Genomic DNA, 26,445 nt, shown 5'->3' on the forward strand with positions numbered 1-26,445 from the left:
CGCACTGCACATATCTTATTTTGAAGTAAAAAAAACAAAACGGCAAAAACACCCGCATGTGGCCCGCGGGCCGTAGTTTGAGGACGCCTGGTATACATGGTTCAGAATTGTATCCTTTATTGCAAAATACTGCTGTGAAACTGCTTAGGACCTAACGTTAGAAAGCAACGATGTGCTCATGTCACAGAAACAGGAAACAGAAACTCGTGAGATTTCAGTCTGAAAGACGTAGGCTAGGACCTCACTGGCCATTAAGCCTCTTCCCAGAAGCGGGAAGGTGTTCACAAGGACACGTAACAGGACACGACGTACGAAAGTTCAGCAAAACAGGACAGAGCAGAGCCTGGCGGACGCCAAGGCCAGGTGAAGGCCGCCCGGAGCACAGAACGCATTCACCTCTGGGTGCTGGGCACGTCGGGGTGCGGGCTCTGTCTGCAAGTCCTCCAGGTGGGTCTGACCGGCAGACAGGGAGGACCACTCCAAACGGCCACGTTTAAAAAATAAAGAAGAAAGTTACACAACCTGGAATTACATTAAGCGCTTTGGGGGGGGGGGGGCGGGGAGAACACATTCTTCTTGTCAGAAGTTTTGGTGAAAGAACTCGGGTAACACCTGGATTGTATTACAGCGTACACGTTCTCTACGGGGCACCATGTCCTAGAGTTGCCTCCTTTTAAAAAGTGCACATGAGTTTCATGGGGCTTTATCTTACAAGAATATTCAATGAGCAAAGATAAGCATACCAACCGGGGTAATGTAAAAATAAGTGTTTATTGTGTGTATAGGGTACTTCTTAGACCCTGTAAACATTCAACATTATTCCATTTAAAACCTGCTTTTAAAAACGGTCAACAACACTCTGATTCTCTCTCAGCCTTCCTATCAGTGGTAACACCGGCTGGCTCTCAGCAGGCCTCCCTCTGTCATAACCTGGCCTGGGCACCTCGACTTGCTCTAGTGAGTCTTCCCTGCATTGCTGCCAACAGCAGGCTGGCTGCCCTGCTGGCAAGATCTCATCCCCAAACGGCCATCTGTCAGGTGAGCACAGAGGCGAGCCTGCTCTTACGTGGAGGCTGCGGCAGAGCCGCGTGGGACGCTACCGCAGCGCGGAGGCAGAGGCACCGGCTCCGCCGTCTGGTCCAGCTCCCCGCATGGACCGGGCTCAGGGCAGCCCCACCCCGGAGCAGGTCCCCTCAGCCAACAGGTCTCGTTCCACCACCAAATCTATGCCAAACCGCGGGCACCTGGTCATTAGTTCACTTGTTACATGCCTAGTGTTATAAATTTTTATACACAATTCTTTGTGTGTTTCTTGGAAAAAATTACCATCTCTCTGATGAAATACAATGTTTGCAATATTAAACTAGATTTCATATAAAAAACATACCAGAAGTACAGCATAGGGAATAACACTCAATAATATTGCCACAACTACGTACGGTGCCAGGTGGGTACTAGAAATATTAGGGGGACCACTTCATCAAGTATATGATTGTCTAAGCATTATGCCGTACACCTGAAACTAATACAAAACAATATTAAATGAAAGCTGTAGTTGAAAAACAAACATTTTTAAAAGCCATCAGAAAGCAAATGCTTTGAATAAGTCTTTTTTCTGAAACAAACACCTGAAGGGCACCTTTAAGACTATTCCCGACTGCATCGTTCTTAGTGAGCAGCTGAACGTCACTTTTACTGTGAATGTTAAAACAAAGGACTCCTAAGTATATGTGAAATTTGCTTTCTAGCTAGCTACCAACCAGCAAAATTTAGAAGTTTTTTTCCCCCAGTTTAAAGTGAGGAATAGTTTTAAAAATCAGAACAACCAATTTAAAATGTTGATTGTATCACCTGTCTGTAGTTAGGAAAAACACCTATCCGTTTTCCCCACGGCATTCTTCTCCATGTACAGCCTCTAAAAATGAGGACTGTGCGGCCCTGACCACATGGTTTGCTAGAATGTAAGTGAGATACTGTCACAGCTAACAGCCCGCGCTGCTGGGGTTCTGAGCAGCCAGGAACGGGGGCCTCCGAAGCCTGCGCCCTTCACCACGTGGGGAAAACAGCCACTCCCACCTGAGCTGAGATTACCGCACACGCTGCTGCCCAGGCCCCCGCAATCTCCAGTCTGTCCAAGGAGAGTGAAAGGGGTGACAGGGAAGCAGCCCCCGCAATGGCTGTGAGCTGAGAGCAAGCAGAACACGAGGCTACAGAGCCACTCTGAGGGGCGCGCCGCCTGCAGAGACACACGGTGCCCCACGGCCTGGAGATGCTGCAGGACCTGAGAGTGAACTTGGCCCGAGCGGACTTTCCTTAAAAATGGTTTGGGAGCCCTAGCCTGTTTGGCTCAGTGCATAGAGCGTCAGCCTGCAGACTCAAGAGTCCCGGGTTCGATTCCGGTCAAGGGCATGTGTACCTTGGTTGTGGGCACATCCCCAGTGGGGGGTGTGCAGGAGGCAGCTGATCGATGTTTCTCTCTTGATGTTTCTAACTCTCTATCCCTCTCCCTTCCTCTCTGTAAAAAATCAATAAAATATATATTTTTAAAAAATGGTTTGTGAGTACCTACCCCTCTGGGGTGCCGTGCACAGTGAACAATCAGTCTCCTGACTGAAGTAGGTTTTACAGGACTCCTACCAGGCAGCTCACACTTTGGTTAGCGGGCCCCTGGATATGCCAGTAAACAAGAAAACTCCCTGTTCAATGTCCCTCATTCCTCTGGCTTCCTTAAGTATCCGGCCTTAGTACTGCCTGCCATACTTGTTCACCTATGAGACCCTGTTCCACAATTAAATACTTCAAAACCCTATGGGATGGATCTTAACATCAAAGAGAATACATAATAAGACAGATAAAAGAAGTTAAAGGAACAGAAATACGTTAATTCTGATTGTCAGTAAAAATACCAATGCTGAAGTTGGCACGTTTGGAGTAAATGTCAGAAATCTGTAGTAAACAGTGGTGAAGAGTGTACGTTACAAGATTCTTGACAAAAAGATGGCCTCCAAGCTGTGGTGCGCGTCAGGGCTCCTCCAGCCTCACGGGCCGCGCCGGGTCCCTCCCACCTGCTCCCTCGACGGCCGTGCCTGCTGGGCGGGGAACGCCACCCTCCTCGGGGCTGCCCGCGTCCTGAGGCCTGAGTGGGGCCTTTGCCGCGGCAGGACCTTCCGCCGCCCCCGGCGGCCCCTGGCCAGAGCCGGGCTCAGGACGCCGGCTGCTCTCGGTGCTGCCCGCTGCCGGGGCGCGTCCTCCCGGGACTCCGTCAGTCTCTCCGGCCTGGAAAGCACAGAAGCACATTTTGTTCCAACTGTTCCCGTAACGATGTGAAAGGCTGGTAACCATGTCTAACGAGTTTCTGGGCAAATCTGCATTTAATGCTGGGCCTCAGGGACCACATGGGGGAGCGGGACACCGAGGACATGGCGTGGTCAGGCCTGGGGACCAGGGAGAGGAAGCCATCTGACAAGCCTGTGCTGAGCACAGACCAGGGCCAGATGCTGGGGACACTGCGGGGCAGACCAGGAAGACCCGCCCTCACCGGGACTTCCGTTTAGGTTGGGGAGAGAGTCGGCAGCAAACACATTAGCAAAGCATCACCCTGGAGTGGGCTGGGGGGGGGGGGGGGGGGACTGCTGGTCTGAAAGGGGCTCAGTGAGTAAAGGCGTGAAGGAAAGAAGTGGCTGTGGGCGACGATTCCAGATGGTGAGGGCCAAGCTCAGAGGCTCTGCGCTCGAGGCCCAGTCGGGAGCGCACGAGGGAGCCGGGCGATGGCCCTGGGCCACGGGGCAGCTTGGGCTTCCGCTCCACGTGGGGTGTGATGGGAAGTCACAGGAGGATTCTCAAGATGAGTGCCAGGTAAGCCTGAACCTTTTGCACTCGGATGTCAAGTGTGACTCGACACGGTTAGCATCGGTAGCAGCTCGTATGTCGAATTGTATTGAATGTATCAATAATTTGAAATATAAAAAAATCCAAATAAGTAAGTTTGTATGAAAAGAAACTCCAGTTTTTTATTCTACTGCCGCGCTTTGTAAAATCTGGGGTATTTAAAAAATTAAATCCCGAGTAGAATAAAGGAATCGAGAAAAAAGCGAGTGCAAAGGGTTAACTCTGAAAGCTGAGAGGAACACCTCTGTTTTCCACGCAGGTTTCTGCCTACAAGGAACTGGGTAGGAAGGGCATCTATACGTTCCTCAGCTCTACCGTGTTCGTACCATTTTCCAAAGGTTTACACTTGCAACTTAAACTCTGCAAATGACAATACAAATTCCCGTCTCAAACAAAAATGGAAATGTCGCCCTCGCTGGTTTGGCCTGCAGACTGGAGGGTCCCAGGATCGATTCCGGTCAAGAGCACATCCCTGGGTTGCGGGCTCAACCCCCAGCCCTGGTCGGGCATGTGCAGGAGGCAACCAATCCATGTCTCTCTCACATGGATGGTTCTGTCTCTCCCCCTCCCTTCCATGCTAAAAATCAATGGAAAAATATCCTTGGGTGAGGATAAACACACACACACACATCTCCCAAGGAAATATCCCTTGAAATGTTCAGTGATGGTGGGAAAAAGGCCTCACCATTCTGCAGGTGAAAAGCAGTCACCAGCCAATGATACAGAAGATTGGGAGGACGAGGTTCTTGATCCCCACCCCCTCTTCCAGCCAAGACTCGGCTACTGTGGGCTCCGGCGGCCCTCAGTGAGCTTTCCCTCTCCCCGCAAGGCACAAGCGGCAGCCATGCTCACGGCCGGGAATCCCGTAGGAAGCCCTCTGTGCTAACAAACTTGTGAAGAGACTCCCACAGCCATCTCGCCTCCCTACGGAGACCACTGACCAGCGAGGGGAGTGTGGAGTGACACCGGGGTGACGCAGCTGGACAGCGCGGTCAGAGGGCAGCACAGCCCGCAGCACCGAGGCCCAGAGAAAGGACAGGAACCGCCCGCGCCCACTTACGCTGCGCGCCTCGGGGTGCTCTTGTGCCTCCGCGTCTGGTCTATCAACCGCCCGGAGCACTTCGGGGCTCTTGTGGCCGGTCTGCAAGCTCAAGTCAACTCTCTCTCTCCCACCATCTCTTCCACCCGCACACGGCCGCTCACAAGGGCCGTGCTCAGTGAGGCCAATCTGGCCCCGAGAAGCAAAATCTGCATCACCTGCTCCGCCCCGGGGCCTATAGTCAATCTCCTGCTGCCGGCGCTTGTCACCCGGCTGAAGGGCCAGGGCGGGCTCTCGGGCGGCACCACCGAAGGGTCGCAGCATAAAGATCGACTGTCCAGCACCGTAGCAGAAACTCTGGAAGGAAAAGACATCGCACTTCTGAGGACGTAATGGCTGACTTACAACACTACGAGGGCCTTCAGGATGCTAACAGAATTATGTAATGTAACCTGCGGCATTGGTAGACATAACATGTTCATTGAACTGTTTGTTCTTCCCATCAGAAGTCTCTTCTTTAATACGGGGCCAGAGGAGCCAATAAAAATTGAGAAATCACTCCGTATTAAGTAGACTTTTCAAGCGGCTAGAGAGTTTGATTGAATTATAACAACGGCAGTGAGGCCGAACAGGAATTTCCACGGGAAGGTACTGATACCTGCGCAGATGCTGCCTACACTCACACCCATCGACTAAGGTAAATGCGGAAAATGGTTCAGTTGAACATGATCATGCAAACATTCTCCTGTAGGTTTTTTGGTTTGTTTTTCTCAACACAAATGTGGCTCAGCTCCAGCTCCAGCGGCTCTGAGCGGCAGGCTGTGGGGCCCTCTAGGCAGCAGTTCACCTGGGCCCTGGAGCGCGGGGAGGACCCCAGACGCTCGAGGGCACTTCTCCCCGCGCTCCCGGGGGTGTAAGTGGCGTCTCTGCTGCAGCGCCGTCCTCGCTGGAGGCGCATGGCTGTGCTGGTGCAGACGGGCCTTTAAAGTGGCCCCAGCATGTGAGCCCTGGCAGGCGTGGCCCAGCTGGTTGGAGCATCATCCGTGCACTGAAGGCCCTTGGGTTTGATTCCCGGGCAAGCATGTAGGGAAGGCAACTGATCGATGTTTCTCTCCCCACTTTTTCTCTCTAAAGAAAACAACAACCAATGAAAACATATCTTTGGGCCCTAGCCAGTTTAGCTCAGTGGACAGAGCGTCGGCACTCGGACTGGAGGGTCCTGGGTTCGATTCCGATGAAGGGCACATCCCTTGGTTGCAGATTCCCTGGCCCTGGTCGGGGCGTGTGCAGGAGGCAACCAATGTGTCTCTCTCACATCGATGTTTCTCTCTGTCTCTCCCTCTCCCTTTCACTCTCTCTAAAAATCAATGGAAAAATATCCTCGGGTGAGGATTAACCAAAAAAAAACCCACAAAATAAACAACAAAACATATCCTCAGGTGAGGATTAAAAAAATATTTTTAAATGGACTAAAAATGTCTCAGTATTTTCAATTTTTCCGTCTTCTTAATCTGTTAAATATCAAGAAATAAAATCCCCATAAACAAAGGCTCCTGGTGGTTTGCAATTCTGAAGCGTGTAGGCCCTGAAAACAAACTGTGAGCTGGAGAGGCCGTTACTGAAGACAGAAGCAGCCACAGGCCTTCCTTAGGAAACAGCTGATGGTTTTGCAGAGTCTCAGTGTCAGAGACTAAACTGTACAACTGACGTCACCTACAAACCTGACCCTAACCCCCTGAACCCCGTCACCAGACACCGACTCCAAAACCAACGCAGACAGCCTCAGAGCGAAAGCGCAGCGGACTTGGGGTCCGGGGAGACGCTCCTTCCCCCCTTCCCCAGGCGCATCCGAGGCGTCCGGTTTGCTTCACGTGACACGGGCTTTACTGGGCAAGAGCCGAAAACCAGCGGCACTAGAAGCTGACGGCCACGGCTGAGTGACGAGTACCATTTCTCCTTAATCTGAGTCCGCTCCTGAATCCCAACGGTCCACACCCCTTTTCTGAGGCTGCGGAAGACTGGGCGTTTCCCTACCAGCGCTGCAGACACTCAGGCGACGGCGAGGAGGCCCCCTTTCTCAAAGAGGACGTGAGCACCCAACTTAGGCCCCGGGCGGGTTGCTCAGTGGTTACAGCATCGGCCCTCCCTCGGATGGAAGGATCTCTGGTTCAATTCCCAGTCAAGAGCATGTACCTCTTGGTTGCAGGTTCCATCCCCATCCCCACTCAGGGCATGTGCAGGAGGCAACCAATCGATGTGTGTGTGTGTCTGTCTGTCTGTCTGTCTGTCTCTCTCTCTCTCTATATATATATATCTCCTCCACCTCCTCCCTCCCTTTCACTCTCTAAAAATATCAATGGAAAACATATCCTTGGGTGAGGATTAAAAAAACAAAAAACAAAATAAAATAAAAATAATAAATAAACAAACAAAACAATTGACTGTGTGTGTGTTAATTCACGTGCGAAGAACCAACGGAAAGGAGGGTCTTGTCTCAATCACGGCCATGGCAGCTACAACCCAGGCTGAGCACCAGCCCCTGCTTGGAGGCCCGCACGCGGAAGCACGCACACAGCGGTACCCCTAGGAGTCCCCTTTCCCACCAGCAGGCGTGACCGGCCGCGTTATTCCCAGCGCCTTGGTCCTGTAAACTGCACTGTCGGCGAGGCTCTGTACTAACCACGACGGCCAATGCCATGACGATCAGCACTGGGACGTGCAGGATCACCGGGATCTCCCTCATGAGCGCTTTAATGAACTCGCCGGTTCCCTTTCCGATGTACTTTAACGGCTCCACCACGAAGTTGGTGAACGTCACTGCCAGGGCCTGAAAATGGTAAAAGCAACTTCATTTCCCCCTCACACGACTGAGGCACCGGGAATGAGCCAAAATGCCCTGGGCACTGAGACCGATGTTACATAAATTAAAATGCTGTCATATGCCTTAGCTGATCTGGCTCAGTGGACGAGCATCGGCCTGCAGACTGAAGGGTCCCAGGTTCGATTCCGGTCAAGGGCACATGCCTGGATTGCGGGCTTGATCCCCATTAGGAGACGTTCAGGAGGCAGCCAATCAATGATTCTCTCTCATCATTGATGTTTCTCTCTCTCTTTCCCTCTCCCTTTCTCTCTGAAATCAATAAAGATATATTTTAAAAATAAAAAATGCTGTCATATGCCTTAAAAAATGTGAAAAATCACTGTGCAATGGAAGTATATTCTTTCTAGAACAAAGGTTATTAGCAAAAAGACTCTAAAAAAAAAAACTAACAATTTTTGCCCTGGCCAGGTAGCTCACGTGGTTAGAGCGCCACCCTAGATACACCAAGGTTGCGGGTTCGATCCCCAGTCAGGACACACACAAGAATCAACCAATGAATGCATAAATAAGTGGAACAAATCTATGTTTCTCTTGTGCTCCCTCTCTCTTAAATCAATAAATAAAAATTAAAAACACCTGCAATTTTTAATATATGCAAGGGTGTTGGACTTTGTAGATGTAATTTTTACAAGACATATCCCATACCTTTGTTGGTGGTACCAACAAAACAGGGTTGACGAGTAAGAGCTCATAGTACTTTTGGCATGGGTCATCCTTATAGGTCCATGAGCTTCTAAACCATTCTATTTGGAGAAATAGACAAAACACGGAGTCATTTAAAAAGAGCTGCATTTCACTCCTGAATAAGACAATATTTTGGTTTTACCCCTGCCACCACCACTAATCAATTTTACATTGTTTTACAAAATAGACTCCCTGTGATGCCAATTTAAAAAGTTTCTCATCGTATGTCCAAAATGTTTATTTTAAAAATCCATTCAAATGCTACAAATCCTATGCAGGTAACAGATTGTTACAAAGAGTTCTAAAAGGTAACTATCTGAAACCTGGGGAACTCTGAGTGAGACTGGGCTGTATCGAAGTCCCGTCTGGGCTGGGTCCCTGGACTGGTGAAGTCGTGCCTCCACTGGGGAGGGCACACAGGACCCCGTGCTCCTTCTTACAGCTACCTGTGCATTCTCCATGTCAATTTGAAAGTCAGTTCTCTCCTCATTTCATAAAATGAAGTAGAACATTAGTTCTCCCAACTCTTCTAAATCAGGCAAGAGGCAGCTGATCGATGTTTCTCTCTCATCGATGTTTCTAACTCTCTATCCCTCTCTCTTCCTCTCTGTAAAAAATCAATAAAATATATTTTAAAAAAAAAGGCAGTCAGCATTACTGTATGTACGTAAAAAAGTAACTTCCCTTAGTTAAAAAAAAAAATAGTAAAGCTACAATATAAGATTCGTAAGTCAATATAAGGAGATGAAGTCTAAGTGGATATTCATTTATATGAGAGATTCACTTCTTTAATAAACTGATGCTGAGGACCCAGAACGAGCGAGACCCTGTGACGGGCAGGGGGGCACAGTGTCCTCAGGCGGAAAGAGGGAGACAGGCCGTATCAGTCAGCGAATACACAGTGTCTGGTCCTGCCCTGTGACGTCACATGAACACAAAGCTCACTGGTTGGAAACTTAAGACTCTTTTTTTAACAGGAATATTTTTAAATGCTGCTTATTAGCTTGACTTTATAAATCAAAACCCTGGCAAGTATTTAATATTCCCCTCATGTTATTTAAGAAAAATACATATACCTGTTTGTTCAATAACTCTAAAAATCCCCATTTATCTCCCCCCTCCTCTGCTTTCTTCCCCTCCCAATCCAAAGAATGAAATAAGGGAAATAGAGTAAAAGCATATAGTACTTTAATATAATTAAAATGCAAGATATACAAGGGTGGGCAAAAGTAGGTTTACAGTTTTGAGTAAACAAAGCAGTTTGTTCTTGTATCATTATTTATTCACTAGAAGCCTGATGCACAAAATTCATGCAAGGAGCTCGGCCCTCGAAGCCCCAGCTGCCTCGGGGCCCCACCCACTGTCGTTCCAGAAGGTTGTTCTGCCGTCTAGTCAATTAGCATATTAGCTCTTTATTATATAGGATGTCACCCCAATAAATTAAAAAATAAAGTCATGCCCTAGCCGGTTTGGCTGAGTGGATAGAGCATCGGCCTGCGACTAAAGGGTCCCGGGTTCAATTTCAGTCAAGGGCACATGCCTGGGTTATGAGCTCAATCCCCAGTAGGGGGCGTGCAGGAGGCAGCCGAGCAATGATTCTCATCATTGATGTTTTTTTCTCTCTCCCTTTCCCTTCTTCTCTGAAATCAATAAAAATATATTTTTAAAAATAAAGTGATAACAAAGTATCAAAAAATAACTTATAATTAACAAGACTGCCTCTTCTCCTGGATTCACCTTGGAAACCTCGGTCTTCCTGCTGGTTCTTCTGATGCAGAAGAGTCAGTCCTGCAAAGCCTCCTTCTGCTACTTTATCATTTCTTTGTAATTTTTAATGTTTTCTCATTCTCAAAAATTCTATTCAAAACAAGGCCACGGGAGCCAGCAGCACTTACCCCAGAGGCTTCCAGACCAGTCCATCTTCTCAGCACACACGTTGTTGAACGGCTCCATCTTGGCGACTTCGGCCTGATGCTGCGCGAAAGCCACCTGACAACACCCGGGGGAGCGTGAGCGCTGCTAGCGATGGGGACGCCCCACCCCCCAACACCGCAGTCCAGACACCAGCTTGTTTAAAAGATTTTAACACAAAAGATGCACCTCTTGTTTCTAAAGAGGCTCTTTCGCTCATGGCCAAACACAGTGTCAGCGCTTCGAGCCCCGACAAAGAACTGAGAGAACTGACTTCTTACGGAAGTACTTAGGATGAGGAAGGAGAACTATGTCACTAATTTTAAAAAATTAGTTCAAATATGGCTCACACCACACCCCAAAATATCGCTGCGTATGTCCAATGCTGCTGCCCAGCCCCCGGTAAGACGGGGTGTGCTTTGGGTGGTGTTCATGCAAGTGGCCTATAAGCGGTAACAATCCTTCATAAATTACAGCCCCACGGGAGACCAGTGAGGGGACCACATTCACCAAACAACCTTCCTGCCTTCACTTTTAAAGAATTACAAGTTCTAGAAGCTGTGGAACTTAGAGCAAAAGGCTTTAGAGAATCACAATGGTCTAATCCGAAGAATTCATTAACAATATCAGGCTGTCTGACTCGCCTGCTAGACAGATCGGAAATTGTCCTGTAGTGATTAGACCCTGTGACAGGAACGGCGCTTCTTTAATTTCTATATATAGTACAGCGTGGTCCCGATTCCTTTAGGGTTAGAGTTAGGTTAGGGTTCAGCATGATTTCAAGTTTGAAAGACTTTAAACTTAGAAAAAAGACTGCAAAGTAGTGTCTCAAATCCTGGCAGTGACGACCTCCAGATGGCAGAGCACAAGTGCACGTAAACGTTAAATTTCTCTGCACTTCGTTAAATTCTCTGCCTTAAACATACTATGTCTACATCCAGGAAATAACCCAACTTTTCAAAACCAGTATTTTGATATCATTTCTAGCAAAGAATAAAACATATCCCAAATCACCAAAATAAGAATTTTTTAAATGTGTCTACCTCGCTCTATTCTGATTTAGCTGTTCAGATACCACCTGTCAGGAGCTGGATTATTAAAATTAGAACGGAACGTTTCCCCCCATTACTAGTCAAGGACCCAAAAACCCGGTACAGCCAAGCACTTGCTAATTGCACCCCAGCCCCATCTCCAACCACTGCCTCCAAGCCTCATCTGAGGCAAGGTTATATACTACCTCTACATGGGTTATCTCTTCTTTTATCAAGAAATATCATTTTTAAATTTTAAAACTTCCACCTAATTAATACCTTGTATAAATACATCCAATTCCATCCCATACTGATGAGGAAACTGATGAGCAAAACACGTTTCATCTGGGTGTACCAGCGAACATACGTCCAGAGCTGGGTGGCCACCAGCATCACCACGCACAGCAGACACAGAAGCACCTCAAACAGAAGGAAGAGACAGCGGAGTCACTGCCGAGCCGTCCTCCCCCCAAACCACAGCATCAACCAAAACAACGGGACTCCAATGTGCAAAATCGCTCTAGCTGGTTTGGCTCAGTGGATAGAGCATCGGCCTGCGAGCTGAAGGGTTCCGGGTTCGATTCCTGATCAGGACACATGCCAGGTTGCAGGCTCAATCCCCAGTAAGGGGCACGCAGGAGGCGCCGATCAATGACTCAGTCTCATCATTGATGTTTCCCTCTCCCTCCCTCCCCCTTCCTCTCTGAAATCAATAAAAATATATTTTTTTAAATGTGCAAAATCCTTTGTACCATTTTGCTGAAAGTTCATCAACACAGTATGAGTGACTTAGTCCAGGTTCTTAACACAATTATGGTGGAATTTGAACAGTATTTTTTTAAACCTGTTCATCGTGCCCCCCTCACGCAGCCTACCATAAATACATCATATGGATCCACACCAAAGGAATCTTCAAATCGCCACCTCCATCTTTCAAAATCGTGAAACTTAAAATTAATTAAAATATCACTTAGTGCATCATCCAGGGCGCCTGGCAGCGAATCTTCCCCATTGAGGAACTTCTCTATTTCTCTCAAGGTCTGTCTTTTAAGGATAATCTCGGCATCGTAATGCATGTCACCTCCGTTTTCATCAGGCTGAGTTAAATTTGCAAAAAAAAAAAAAAAAAAAAAAAAAAACACCAACAAACAGGAAAGAGAACTTTATTATATTACCCAGTGAAACATTTCAAGATGAAAGCCCATTTGGAACTAAATATATAGTTAGTTCACAATATTCACACATAGCGTACGGATAACAACACCCACCCGTGTGTCTCACAGGCCACAGGAAAACCTAAGATAACACATGTGAAGACATTTCAGAAAGTGTAAAACTATGCAAACCGTGTACATTTTACTAAAATACAGCGGCTGCTTGCCATCGCAGTAGTTAGTCTATGAAGTCACCTCAGACATCAGGAGCCCACCCCGAGCCACGGCTCCGCAGGGTCAGGGAGGGGGGCTCCTGTGCCCAGTACAGTGTGTGCACAATACCCACCTCTCTACAAGCAGCACCCGCACAGGAAACTGCTGGGGGGGGGGGGGCGCTACTTAAACGCATTTCCTCTTCCTCAACAGGTAGGGTCCTCAGCACCTGAGTGAGCAGGTGTGGGAGTGGAAGAAACCAGTAAAGGCCAGGCGGAATTTCCTTCCAAGCCAGGAGTTTAAGCTTCCAACTTTTTGGTCAAGTTCAAATAGCAAATTTAAAACAGCCCCACCCCAAACTGAATTAGATGGTCGGGCAGTGCACACGGTTGAGTAAGTAAATCCCCACGAAGGAGAAGGGAGAGGAGCGGCCTGCACTGCCTTCCCCCAACCTCTGCACGAGTAGGTTCTGGCCCAGGGTCAGCCGGGAAGTCTCTGCTCCAGCACAAGGGTGCTCCATCACTGCTTTATATATTGGAAATTAATCAACAATGAAGATGCCCACTACATTGATTAGTATCACACCACCAATACTCACAGGTCCAAGCTTTCTGGCTTCAATTAAAATCTTATTTAAGTATCTCCTAAAAACAGGATTGTTTTGACTTTCACAGTCTTTCCTCTCTTTCTTTTCACATTCATCAATCTGTAACCACACACCAAAAAAGCAACAGTTAGCATCAAGTTTAATGTAAGGGTCAAGTTTCTAACCTAGGGGCCCCATCAAAACCAAGGAAAAGCGCTGTTTGGTTTTTCACGTTTTATTGATTTTTAGAGAGAGGCAGGGAGAGAAACATCAGTGTGTGATTGGAACATTGACATCCCTTTGGGGATCAAGCCTGCATCTGGGCCTGTGCCCTGCCTGGGAATGGAACCGGCAACCTTTCAGCGCACAGGACGACACCCACCAACCGAGCCACACCCGCCGGGGCAGGTGCTGCCTGTTTTTATTAAGCTTGCAGTAAAATGCAGAGCTTGCCTGCTGCCTGTGGCTCTCTCTTTGCAAAGGTCAAGTAGACAACAAATGAGGAACACACGCCCAGCACTTGGCCGTGACCAGCGGTTTTTCTGCTGACTTCCAGCTATTTTAAAGCTGAAGATCATAAAGCAAGGGGGCAGCGATGTGGATTAGCAGAACATCTGGACCAATCTGTCTCTTTTTAATGGCAGACAGTGAGGAGGGAAAGAGAAGGGAAGAAAGGAGGAAGGAAGGGAGGGAGGAAGGAAGGGATGGAGGAGGGAGGGAAGAAGGGAGGAAGGGAAGAAGGGAGAGAGGAAGGGAGGAAGGGAGGAGGGAGGGGAGAGGTAGGGATGGAGGAGGGAGGGAAGAAGGGAGGAAGGAAGGGAAGAAGGGAGAAAGGAAGAGAGGAAGGGAGGAGGGAGGGGAGAGGTAGGGATGGAGGAGGAAGGGAGGGCAAAGAAACACAGAGAAAGACAGGATGAAGCCAGAAAGAGGAGACGACAGAGCAAAGAATCTCCTGATGGGCCTATTACTTCGGGCCTTTAATTAACTTCTGTCAACGACTGATCACCCTGCACTGCATGGACGCCTCGGGGGGACAGGAACCATGGCTTCGCCATCGCTCAGCACGTACACCTTCACCAGGACAGACGTCCTCTGAACTTAGCTCTACAGACACTCGGTGGTCAAGTCACCAGTGAGGGCAAGGCGAGAGAACAGTGAGCACAAACTCAGGACGGGACTGGAGAGAGAGTCACGTGGCCACTTCCTCTGCTTTCAGGCAAGGTTTATAAACCTTAAAAACAAGCATGTCAAACCGGCCGCCGATGGTCCGAGAGTTTGACATGCTTGCTTTAAAATTTTGAAAATGTCTCTTTTAGAGAAACAATGTGTTGTTGTTTTTAAAACAAGGAGTCGACTCCATTTTAGCCATCCCGTCTTTTACAATGTTTGACACACAGTAAAACGTATATAAAAAGGCAGGGCTGATTTGGAGGCAAACTTTATCCACATTTCTCTGCTAGCATTCGGCTCAGAGGGTCGGTCTGCTGAGAACCCCAAGCAGGGGCTCACGATCTCAGCGAACAAGTGCCCCCCTCAGTCTGGACCCCCCTCCCGCCCTCCCACTAGCTCTCCCACGCTTGCCCTCCTCCCCTCAGCTGCAACACGTGCCTCTTCTCCTCAACCGGTCGCTTCGCTGTCCCTCAGCCACCCCATCTCCCCCCAGGCCCCTCCACTGCCACCGGCTCAGCCGGCCTCACACCAACAGAGGTGGTTCCCACAGCACAACCTCGTCCAACCCGTGGACAACCCTGACTCCTCTCCTCTCCCATGAGCGCCACCTCAGCCACACGAACAGGAGTGACGGAATGAAGCACTAGCTACCACACACCACATTCCAAGCACCCTTAGCTCTGTCAGAGGAACGCTACGCCTCTAAGCTGGGAACAGGCCCATTTCTCCATTCGCTACATTTGTCGTGAGTCTACTCTAGCACTGTGACAGGTGACAGAGAACCAAGAATGAGTCAAACACATTGTTTGTCCCAAGAAATTTTCAGTCTGGTACAGAAATGATTATAATATAATGAGGTAAATGTCATTACAGGAAAATAAAAGCACTATTTAACAAAAAGACCAGAGTAACTGCTTAAAAAACCAAGGCTAGAGTAAGCAAAGAAAAAACAATACACAGCTGATCCTTGGATAACATGGGTTTGAACTGCGCAGGGCTTATGCAGATTTTTTTTCAACAAATGCATTCTGTACTCTAAATATATTTTCTCTAGCTTACTTTACTATAAGGATATAGTATAGTATATCACACACAGTATGTGTTAATCGACTGCTTATGTTATCAGTAAAGCCTCTGATCAACAGTAGATATTAATAGTTATGTTTTGGGGGAGTCAAAAGTTATACAAGGATTTTCAACTGTATAGGGGGGTTAGCGCCCTGTTCCCACCCCCCTCCTGTTCAGGCATCAACTGTATATATAAATTGCACAGTGCATAGAAACAAAAATTATGCCAGCAAGCACAGAAAACAGAGAGAAATCTGACATACTATAAATATAAAATTCATGAATGGAAAAAATCTAACCTTCTGAAGTACAGAATCAAGTCTGCTGTAGCATCCCGACAATTCATCAGCGTTTGACGAGTCAGCGCTGACCTCCTTTCTCACCTAAAGCAGAATAGAGAAAGATTTATTATTTCTTTATAGTTCACTTATAAAAAAAGTCTGTAAGTGGAGATTAAAATTTTAACTTCTCCATTTTATAACTTTTCTTTATATTTTTCAACTGTATTGATCCACCAAAAAAGTAGGAGTCTCAAATTCATGTATCAGCTAAGGATGAAAATCAAATTAGTTTGCTACCTGATGGGCTTTACATTCATTCAAACCAGAAATACGCAGGTGGGGTGGGGTATCTTAGACTGCGTGTCATGCGGCACCCTGTATGGCTGCCAGTCATGGACACGGCCCTCCCAGCTGAGTAAACCCAACGACAGCAGACTGTCCTCCCAAGCCGACGAGGTCTGACACACACCTGTGGTTTCCTCATGGTTCCGGAAGCAGCATCGTAGTTGAGCATGTCCGTGGGGTCAATCCAGTCGTCGTCGTGAGCAAAGCCAGCTATCAGCCACAGACATTCACAAAGCAGCAGCGAACACAGCATCCTGCAGGGAGGCTAAACACAAGTTCAAATAAATGTAATGAAATATAGTTCTTTTTAGAAGAAATTATAACTATCTACTTCCTTCTAGTGCTAAGACAATGCTTTCTTTCTGAACTAAAATAAAACAGTAAAATGATGTCCTATATAATAAAAGGCTAATATGCAAAATGTCCCCCCAACCAGGAGTTCAACCATGGGGTGGGGCCGGCCGGCCAACCGCCCGCGGCCCCTACCCCTAGTCAGCCTTACCCCCAAACGGCCCCCTCCCCAGCACTGATCAATTGGGGCAGACCGGCCGGACCCCACCCATGCAAGATTTCATGCACCGAGCCTCTAGTTCACAAACACACACACACACACACATTTTCACTGAGACAAAAATAGGGATTTTCCATATGATTCTGCAATTCCATTCCCAGGTATGTACCCAGAAGAAATGAAAATATCTGTCCACACAGAAACTTGTAAGCAAATATTTATAGCCACATTGGTCACGACAGCCACAAAGTAGAAACAACCACATGCCCACGGACCAATGAATGGGCAACACAATGCGGCACTCGCGCTCAGACTCTCCGAGAGGCCCAGCCAGGCCCGGGCTGCCGAGGCGGTATATCTGGACAAGGAATACCATTAGGCCACAAAAAGAAATACTTTATAAAGGAATAAAGTATTGATACATGCTGCGATGTGGATGAACATGTGAAAGAAGCCAGACACCCTAAACCATATGTTATATGATTCCATTGACACGAAATATCCGGAACAGGCAAATCTGCAGACACAGAAAGAGACCGGTGCTGAGGGCTGGGATAGAATAAGGGGCAAAAGGGTGGCAGTTATGTGGTACACGGATTCTTTTTGATAAAAATTATCTAAAACTGAGGCAACTGACGTATATCTCTGTGAATATTCTAAAAACCACTGAATTGTAAACTTTAAATGGATGAATTATATAGTATGTGAGTCATCTCAGTAAAACTGCTTAAAAACAAAACACACAGGTATTTTAACTAAATTGTCCCCTCCATCCCAATTTTTTTAGCAAATGGGAAATAAGGAAGGTTCAAAATTAAGATTCAGACTCGCATCAAGAGGGCAGAGTAGGCAAACAATGCCCTTGCCTCCTCCCACAACCGCATCCAAGTCACAGCTAGATCTGGGAAGCAGCTGCAGACTATGGCGGAGGGCCTATCACTAAGGATATAAGGCGCACATGAGACTGGCAGGAGGGCGGGCACACGGAAGGGCTTGCTCCCACACCCCTGGGCGGTCATTAAGAAGCGGGAGGGAGAGCGTGGCTGGAGGGCCCTGAGGAGTGGAGTCCCAGCCCACACCTGGCTCCCCATGCGGGCACCGTGCTGGGACGAGAAGACCCCATAACCCCGGGCTGTAAAAACCAGCGGGACGGCGTCTGAGGAAGAAAGGGGCTGCTGGAGGCCTAGAAACTTCTCTTGAGGGGCCAGCACACACTCCCCAGCTCAGACTCACTGGCCCTGGGCTCCAGTGCGGGCGGCACCTGGAAGAACCCCAGGAACACGTGGGAGAGACTGAATGACTGGCTGCAGGGGGCGGGCTGGGGGGCAGGGGTGGGACCGAAGCGCTGGCAGGTGTGGCCATCGCTCCTCGCTGAGCCCCCCTCCCTCAGCGCGCAGGCACAGGCAGGGGCCAAATCTGAGTGCTGCGCTCACCTGGCTACTTGCCCCCACCTGGTGATTCCCCAGACCCCCACTCAACTCCTGCCTGGCCCAGCCCCTTCCACAGGCGGCTGCTTGGCTGGCCCCCACTCCTTTCTTCCACTCGGTGTTGCTGTGATTAGTTCCAGGTGTACAGCGCAGTGGTTAGACAATTATGCACTTTACACAGTGTTCACCCTGGTATTTCCAGCACCCACCTGGCACCATACACCGTTATTGCAACATTACTGACTGTGTTCCCTGTGCCCTACTACCTCTTGCTGAATGGCCCCAAACTCAGCACAAGCGGCAACCAGTCTCAACTTGCATTTTAACTCCCCTACGGTGTCCCCAAGCCTGGCACACGCGGCCGATGGCCTCAGCAGACAGTGTGGTGCCAACCAAAGGCCCCACGGCTCAGCCTGCAGCACAGCCTCCCACAGCACCTTCACGCCCCCACAGCACCTTCACGCCAGCACAAGTGGCAGCCAAGCACAGGTCACACTGTAGCTCCCACAGGCGACCCCGGCCCGGCACAAATGGTGGCTGACCTTGGCCTGCACCAGAGCCCCTCCCCAGAGCCTCCAGAACCCACACACCCAGTGGCTTGCTTCAGACCACAGCAGGGTAGCATCCAACCAGCTCTACAAACGACTTCTCCACTGTAGTCATGGCAGCCCTCACAGCCAGTCAGCTTGAGGGTCAATCACACCCACTGATGTGCAACAGCAACCAAGACTCAACTACAACAGGCGGGCACACACAGCCACGCCAAGGACACTCCGGGAGCACCAGGCTCAGGTGAACAGGAGACTGCACCATGGGCCCAGAGAACACCTACTACATAAGGCCACCCCACCAAGGCGGGGAGACGTCGCAGATCTACCTAATACACGCAAACAAACACGGAATCAGCAAAAATGAGGCAACAAAGAAACATGGCTCAAGTGAAAGAATAGGACAAAATGCCAGAAAAAGAACTGAACAAAATGAGACAATCTTCCAGATACAGAGCTCAACATAGTGGTTATAAGGATGCTCAATGAGCCTAGGAGAAGAACAGATTAACTCAGTGAGAACCTCAACACAGAGAGAAACAGTAAAAAAGAACCAGTCAGAAATGTAAAACACAGTAACTGAAATGAAGACTACATTAGAGGGATCAACAGAAGAGTAGACGTGGCAGAAGATCAAATCAGCGATCTGAAAGACAAGGCTGAGAAAACACCCAATTGGAACAGTAAAAAGAAAAACAAAATTTTAGGAAGCTCTGGGACAGTATCAAGCAAACCAGAAGAAGAGAGAGATCAAGGAATTGAAAACCTATTTGAAGAGATAATGACTACATTGAAAAAAGATAGAGGTAGTCATAAACAAATGGAAGAATATACTGTGTTCTTGGATTGGTAGAATCAACATCATTAAAATGTCCATACTACCCAAAGCAATCTATAGATTCAATGCAATCCCCATTAAAATACCAACGGCATATTTCACAGACTTAGAACAAACTCTCCAAAAATTCATCTGGAATAAAAAAAGACCCTGAATAGCTGTAGCAATCCTGAGAAAGAAGAACAAAGTAGGAGGGGTCTCAATACCAGATATCAAGCTCTATTACAAAGCCACTGTCCTCAAAACTGGTACTGGCACAAGGACATAGACCAGTGGGACTGAACAGAGAACCCAGAAATTGACCCAAGCCAGTATTCTCAATTAATATTTGACAAAGGAGGCAAGAGCATACAATGGAGTCAAGACAGTCTCTTCAATAAATAGTGTTGGGAAAATTGGACAGATACATGCAAAAAAATGAAACTTGACCACCAACTTATACCATACATAAAAATAAACCCAAAATGGATAAAGGACTTAAACGTTAGCCAGGAAACCATAAAAATCTTAGAGGAAACCACAGGTAGCAAAATATCAGACATATGTTGTAGTAATATCTTTATCAATACAGCAATGGAAATTAAGGAGAAAATAAACAAATGGGACTACATCAAAATAAAAAGCTTCTGCACAGCAAAAGAAACCATCAAGAAAACTCACTGCATGGGAGAACGTATATGCCAATGTTATCTCAGATAAGGGTTTAATCTCCAAAATTTACAGGGAACTCATACAACTTAAAAAGAAGATAAGCAATCCAATCAAAAAAATGGGCAAAGGACCTAAATAGACACCTTTCGAAAGAGGACATAAGGAAGGCCAAGAGACATGAAAACATGTCACTAATCAAAGTCACTAATCAACTGAGAGACGCAAGTCAAAATGACAATGAGGTACCATCTCACACCTGTCAGAATGGCTATCATCAATAAATCAACAAATGACAAGTGCTGGGATTCGGAGAAAAAGGAACCCTCGTGCACTGCTGGTGGGAATGCAGACTGGTGCAGCCACTGTGGAAAACTGTATGGAGTTTCCTCAAAACATTAAAAATGCAACTCCCATTTGACCCAGTGATCCCACTTCTAGGAATATATTCCAAGAAGTCAGAAACACCAATCAGAAAGGATATATGCACCCCTATGTTCATAGCATCACAATTTACAATGGCTAAGATTTGGAAACAGCCTAAGTGCCCACCAGCGGCTGAGTGGATTAGAAAACTGTGGTACATCTACACAATGGAATACTACGCTGCTGTAAAAAAAAAAACAAAAACAAGAAACAACAACACTTCTTACCATTTGCAGCAGCATGGATGGACCTGGACAGCATGATGCTCAGTGAAATAAGCCAGTCGGAGAAAGGTAAATAGCACATGACCTCACTCATTTGTGGAATATAATGATCAACATACACTGATGAGCAAAAACAGAGACAGAGAAGCATCGAACTATCAAAACTCAGAGGGAAGGCAGGGGAGGGGGAGGGTAAGAGATTAACCAAAGGGCTTGTATGCATGCATATAAGCAAAACCAATGGACACAGACACTAGGGGAGTCATGGCATGTGCTGGGGGGTGGGAGTGGCCAGGGAGAGGTCAATGGAGGGAAAAAATAATATTGTAATAGCTATGTATGGGCGGGGGGGGGGGGGGCAGGGGAAGAGGTACTTGAAATATCAGAGGGACCACTCCGTAGGGCAAGCATGTCAAACTCAAAGGCTAACACGGGCCAAATAAACGAGACATGCGGCCCATAGGCCGAAAGTTTGACATACTTGCTGTAGGGTATGTGATTGTCTAACCACTATGTTGTGCACCTGAAACTAATACAGAATAATTTTGAATGTGAACTATAACTGAAAAAAAAAAAGATGGAAAATTGTATATGTTTTTCATCACAATAATAACAATAAATAATGACTGAAAACTTTCCTAACCTGGCAAAGGAAACAGACATACAAGTCCAGGAAGCAGAGTTCCAAACAATATGAATCTAAACAGGCCTAGAGCAAGACACATCATAATTAAAATGCCAAAGGTTAAAGACAAAGAGAATGTTAAAAGGAGAAAGAAAAAGCAGGAATCTAGTCAGCTGATACAATAGGAAATTTGACAGTCGGAAGGGAGTGATGAAAGGCAAAGCCCTACACCCAAGGTTACCCAGGAAGGTTATCAATTAGAATCGAAGGAGATATAGTTTCCCAGCCCTGGCTGGTTTGGCTCAGTGGATAGAGCATCGGCCTGTGGACTGAAGGGTTCCGAGTTCGATTCTGGTCAAGGGCACGTGCCCAGCTTGCAGGCTCGATCCCCAGTAGGGGGTGTACAGGAGGCAGCAGATCAATGATTCTCTTATCATAGTCGTTTCTATTTCTCCCTCTCCCTGCCTCTCTGAAATCAATAAAAATATATTATAAAAAAAAAAGTTTCCCAGACAAGAAAAATCTAAACCAGTACAATAAATGTTAAAGGGACTTCTTTAAAGTAGAAAAGATAAAAATATGAATAAGAAAGTATAGGAAAGAAACACTTAGTAAAAGCAGTGGATCAAACAACTATAAAGCTAGTACAAAAATTAAAAGAAATGGTAGGAAGATAATTTATAAATACAACAATAAATTACAGGATACATACAAACACACATAAAGTAACAAATAACAAAAACAAACGTGGAAAGAGTAAATATTGTAGGGATTTTAGGATGTGTTGAACTTAAGCGACCATCAACTTAAAAGACTGCTTATACACAGGCCTGGCTGGGCAGCTCAGTGGGTTAGAGCATGGTCCTCATACACCAAGGTTGTGAGCTCAATCCCCGGTCAGGGCACATACAAGAATCAACCAATAAATGCATAAATAAGGGGAACAACAAACTGATGTGTTTCTCTCTCTCTCTCTCTCAAATCAATACATTTTTAAAATTGTTTTAAACAGACTGCTTATAAACATAGCTTGGTATATATAAAGCACATGGTAACCACAAACCAAAATCTACAAGATATTACTATACAACAAATAAAGATAAAGCAAACCAAACATGACACTATACAGAGTCATTAACATACAAGAGAACAGAGCAAGAGAATTAAGAGGAAAAAAGAGAACCACAAAAACAATTCATAAAATGACAATACGTACCTATCAAGAATAACTTTAAATGTAAATGGGTTAAATGTAAATGGACATAGGGTGACTGAATGAATAAAAAAACAAGACCCCTACATATGCTGCCTACAACAGACCCACTTTAGATCAGACAGACTGAAAGTAAAGGGATAGAAAAGATATTTCAGCCCAGCCGGTGAACCAGGGGGCAGGTCGATTTCCAGGTTTCAGGCTGAATCCCCAGTAGGGGTCGTGCAGGAGGCAGCTGATCAATGATTCTCATCATTGATGATTCTATCTCTCCCTTTTCCTTCCTCTCTGATTAATAAAAACATATTAAAAAGAAAAGATATTTCATGCAAATGGAAACAAAAACAAAACCTGAAGTAGCAATACTTCTATCAGACAAACTAGATACAAGAGCAATCACAAGAGATGAAGAAGGATGTTTCATAATGATTTTAAAAAATGAAACCAATAAGAGGATAAAACTCTTATGAACATCTACACAACCAACACAGGAGCACCTAAATATATACAGCAAATACTGACAGATATAAAGGGAGAGATCAACAGTAATACAGTAATAGAAGGGGACTTCAACAACCCGTTGCCATCAATGCATAGGTCACCCAGAAAAAAAACCAACAAGGAAACAGAGGCTTTAAATGGCACATTAGATCAGATTAACTTCATTGACATTTTTAGCACATATCACCCAAAAGCAGCAAAATATACATTCTTGCCAAATGCACATACACATTTTGCAAGATAGACCATGTCAGGCCACAAAACAAGTTTCAATAAATTGACAAAGGTTTTCAAGAAACTGAAAAAGAACAGGTGACAGAGTTGACATCATTCTATGGATCAAGAGGATGGTAAAACAGCCACACAGAAAGCCAGGAGTGTCAGTGTGGAACGAGGTTGGCGATTTGGAAAAACAGCACCATCGTGGGCATTACACTAGGGGAGGTGACTCAGAAGGTTGGCAAGCCCCTGAGTTTTGACCACAAACCCCACTAAGTCACGCTATTGACAACCATGTCCCTTTCTCAATAATGAGCAGATGGAGAGCTTTATCCAGAGCTAGGATTAGCAAAGCAGGAAGGATGAAAGACCAGGTGAGGCCCATTAGTGGAGTCAGCTGCAAATCCCCACGGTCAGTGATTTACGGCTGGAACTCCTTGAGAAATCTTACCATTGATTTCACACTGACCCCAGACAAAGCTGCATCTACATCTGCTGGGTACTGTGTCAAAAAACAGATTCTGATCACGTCTGAGGTGGCCTGAGAGTCTGCATTCCCAAAAGTCCAGTGACAGCAGAGATGCTTGCCCACAGACCACTCTCTGAGACGTGTTGAGGACAAGTTACTAACCATCATGCGTTGGTTTAACTTAATGGTGGCACCTGTCATTCTACTAATTGTTAGTAATAGTCTCTCTACCTCAGTTCCTATTTTTTATCATTTTCCACCCTCATTATAATATATATATATATATATATATATATATATATATATATAAATAAAATAATAGCAGCTAGTCTTTGATGGGCCAAACACTGCTACTTGCATTCATTCAATCCTCACAAAAACTCTTGGAGGTAATACTGTTATCTTCATTTTAAAGATTAGGAACCAAGTAAGGTGCCCAAGCCCACTCAGCTACTAAACAATGGAACCCAGGCTGGCTCTGCCTAAACGGCCCCTCCAGGGGCACGATGCAGAGAGGGTAGGAGACACTGCTGGATCCACACGTCTACACAGCGGGAATTTTCTGAGTGGCTTGGGACCTGAGCTACTAGACTGAGATCTCCAAGGAGACTGCCAGCTACTCAGTGGAAATAGATACAACAAAAGGAAAACACAAATCCAATTAAAGATGGGCAAAGGACCTGAACAGACACTTCTCCAAAGAGGACATACAGATGGCCAAGAGTCATGAAAAAATGCCCTGTCAAAGATGCAAATTAAAACTACAATGAGGTATCACCTCACACCTGCCAGAATGACTTCCATCAACAAATCAGCAAACAAGTGCAGGCAAGGATGTGGAGAAAAGGGAAACCTAGTACCGTGGTCGGCAAACTGCGGCTCTTTGGCCCCTTGAGTGTGGCTCTTCCACAAAATACCACGGCCTGGGCGAGTCTATGTTGAAGAAGTGGCGTTAGAAGAAGTTTAAGTTTAAAAAATTTGGCTCTCCAAAGAAATTTCAATCGTTGTCCTGTTGATATTTGGCTCTGCTGACCAATGAGTTTGCCGACCACTGCCCTAGTACACTGCTGATTGAAATGCAGACTGATGCAGCCATTACGGAAAACAGTATGGAGCTTCCTCAAAAAATTAAAACTGGAACTGCCATTTGACCCAGGGATCCCACTTCTGGGACTACATCCTAAGAATCCAGAAACACCAATGAGAAAGAATGTATGCACCCCTATGTTCATAGCAGCATTGTTTACCATAGCTAAGATCTGGAAACAGCCCAAGTGCCCATCAGCAGATGAGTGGATAGAAAAGCTGTGGTACAGCTACACCATGGAACACGATGCAGCTGTAAAAAAAGAAGGATGTCTTACCCTTTGAGACAGCATGGAGGGACCTGGAGAGTACGATGCTAAGCGAAATAAGCCAGTCACAGAAAGAAATATCACATGATCTCACTTATCTGTGGAATCTAGTGAACAACATAAACTGACGAACTAAATAGAGGCAGAGGCATGGAAGTACGCATGCCCCACGATCACAGACAATAGTGCACTAGGGGGCCGGGAACCTGGTGGAGGAGGGCCGTGGGGGGCATCGGTAATACTTTCCACAATGAAGATAAGTTTTAAAAATTATGCCAAAATAAAATTTTAATTAAAGAAAAAGAGAAGTATCAGGTCTCAATGAATTTACACGTTTAATGAGAAAGACAAGGCTAATTTGAAGTCAAATTCCGTAAGGACCCAGGCGTTGGGAGTTCAGGGCGCGTGCGCAGTGCAGTGTCCTGGGCCGGGCTCCCAGAGCAGAGCTGAGCGCGACCGGCAGGCGCCCAGGTGAAGGTGGTGATGATGATGCCGCGGGTCCGGGGTCCACACCACCATCACCTCCGTCACACAGAAAACCTGACTCATTTTCACCACCTGCTCATAAACTTGCCTCTAACTTCTCACATTCAAATCCGATTTGGAGTTTTTCAAAATCCACCACCACCACCAAAGCCCGGCTCTTCGGGAAATGGTGTTTATTCAAACGAGGCGTCAAGTTTTCAGAGATAACCCAAACCAACAAAACGCAACGTCCGCTCGGGTCGGCTTCGCACCCCTCGCCCGGCCTCCCCAGGCCGCTCTTTGAACCGGGGAACCGACAGCAACCGCGCAGCAACCGAGACAAGGCAGCCGCCGGGTCGGGAGAGGAGGGGCGGGTGGCTCGCCCGCCCCGGGAAACGCGGCGCCGCGAACTCCCCGCAGGCCCGGGAGCGCGCCGCCCCCGCCCCGGCCTCCCCGCCGGGCCCAACCCCGCCGTCCCGGCCGCCAGCCCGCCCGCCGCACGAGCACCGCGACCCTCACCTCACGTCGGCGGTCGCCGGCGGCCGCTCCAGGAAGACGAGTTACCGCCGGGACGGCACGAGAAGGTGTCCAGCGCCTGCGCGAACCGCCGAGCGCTTCTGCGGACGCCGAACCTCTGCGCGTCCTCCTCGACCCGCTCGGCCGGCAGCTGTGCGTCCTTCCCGGGCGCGCCGCTGATTGGCCCGCCGAGGGGGCGGGGCCAGCCC

General features: G+C 47.2%; 1 protein-coding gene across 2 annotated transcripts; it reads right to left on the reverse strand.

Annotated features, from left to right (window-relative positions):
• Positions 1 to 747: 747 nt before the first annotated feature.
• CLCC1 (chloride channel CLIC like 1) lies at positions 748 to 26,371 on the reverse strand. Of its 2 annotated transcripts, none has more exons than XM_079760603.1 (11): positions 26,240 to 26,371; positions 16,376 to 16,516; positions 15,925 to 16,008; positions 13,400 to 13,507; positions 12,310 to 12,531; positions 11,714 to 11,854; positions 10,388 to 10,481; positions 8,454 to 8,551; positions 7,608 to 7,754; positions 4,949 to 5,284; positions 748 to 3,276 (listed from the first exon to the last, which is right to left on the reverse strand). In XM_079760603.1, the coding sequence occupies exons 2-11, from the start codon at positions 16,502 to 16,504 to the stop codon at positions 3,022 to 3,024; spliced, it is 1,614 nt and encodes a 537-aa protein (XP_079616729.1). In that variant the 5' UTR covers positions 16,505 to 16,516; positions 26,240 to 26,371; the 3' UTR covers positions 748 to 3,021. The 2 variants fall into 2 exon arrangements, with proteins under 2 accessions (XP_079616729.1, XP_079616730.1); XM_079760604.1 differs by having other exon boundaries at positions 16,376 to 16,505; positions 26,240 to 26,354.
• Between the last annotated feature and the right edge of the window lie 74 nt (positions 26,372 to 26,445).

This window comes from Cnephaeus nilssonii (assembly GCF_951640355.1).
Source record: "Cnephaeus nilssonii genome assembly, chromosome: 21".
In the NCBI taxonomy this organism is placed as follows: domain Eukaryota; kingdom Metazoa; phylum Chordata; class Mammalia; order Chiroptera; family Vespertilionidae; genus Cnephaeus; species Cnephaeus nilssonii.

Bases quoted from the DNA above. Each gene is read 5' to 3' on its own strand.
- CLCC1 (XM_079760603.1), bottom strand. From the start codon at position 16,504: ATGCTGTGTTCGCTGCTGCTTTGTGAATGTCTGTGGCTGATAGCTGGC. The intron at 16,009-16,375 runs GTGTGTGTCAGA...ATTCTGCTTTAG, and splicing joins GAACCATGAGGAAACCACAG to GTGAGAAAGGAGGTCAGCGC. The intron at 13,508-15,924 runs GTTAGATTTTTT...GTGTGGTTACAG, and splicing joins TTGATTCTGTACTTCAGAAG to ATTGATGAATGTGAAAAGAA.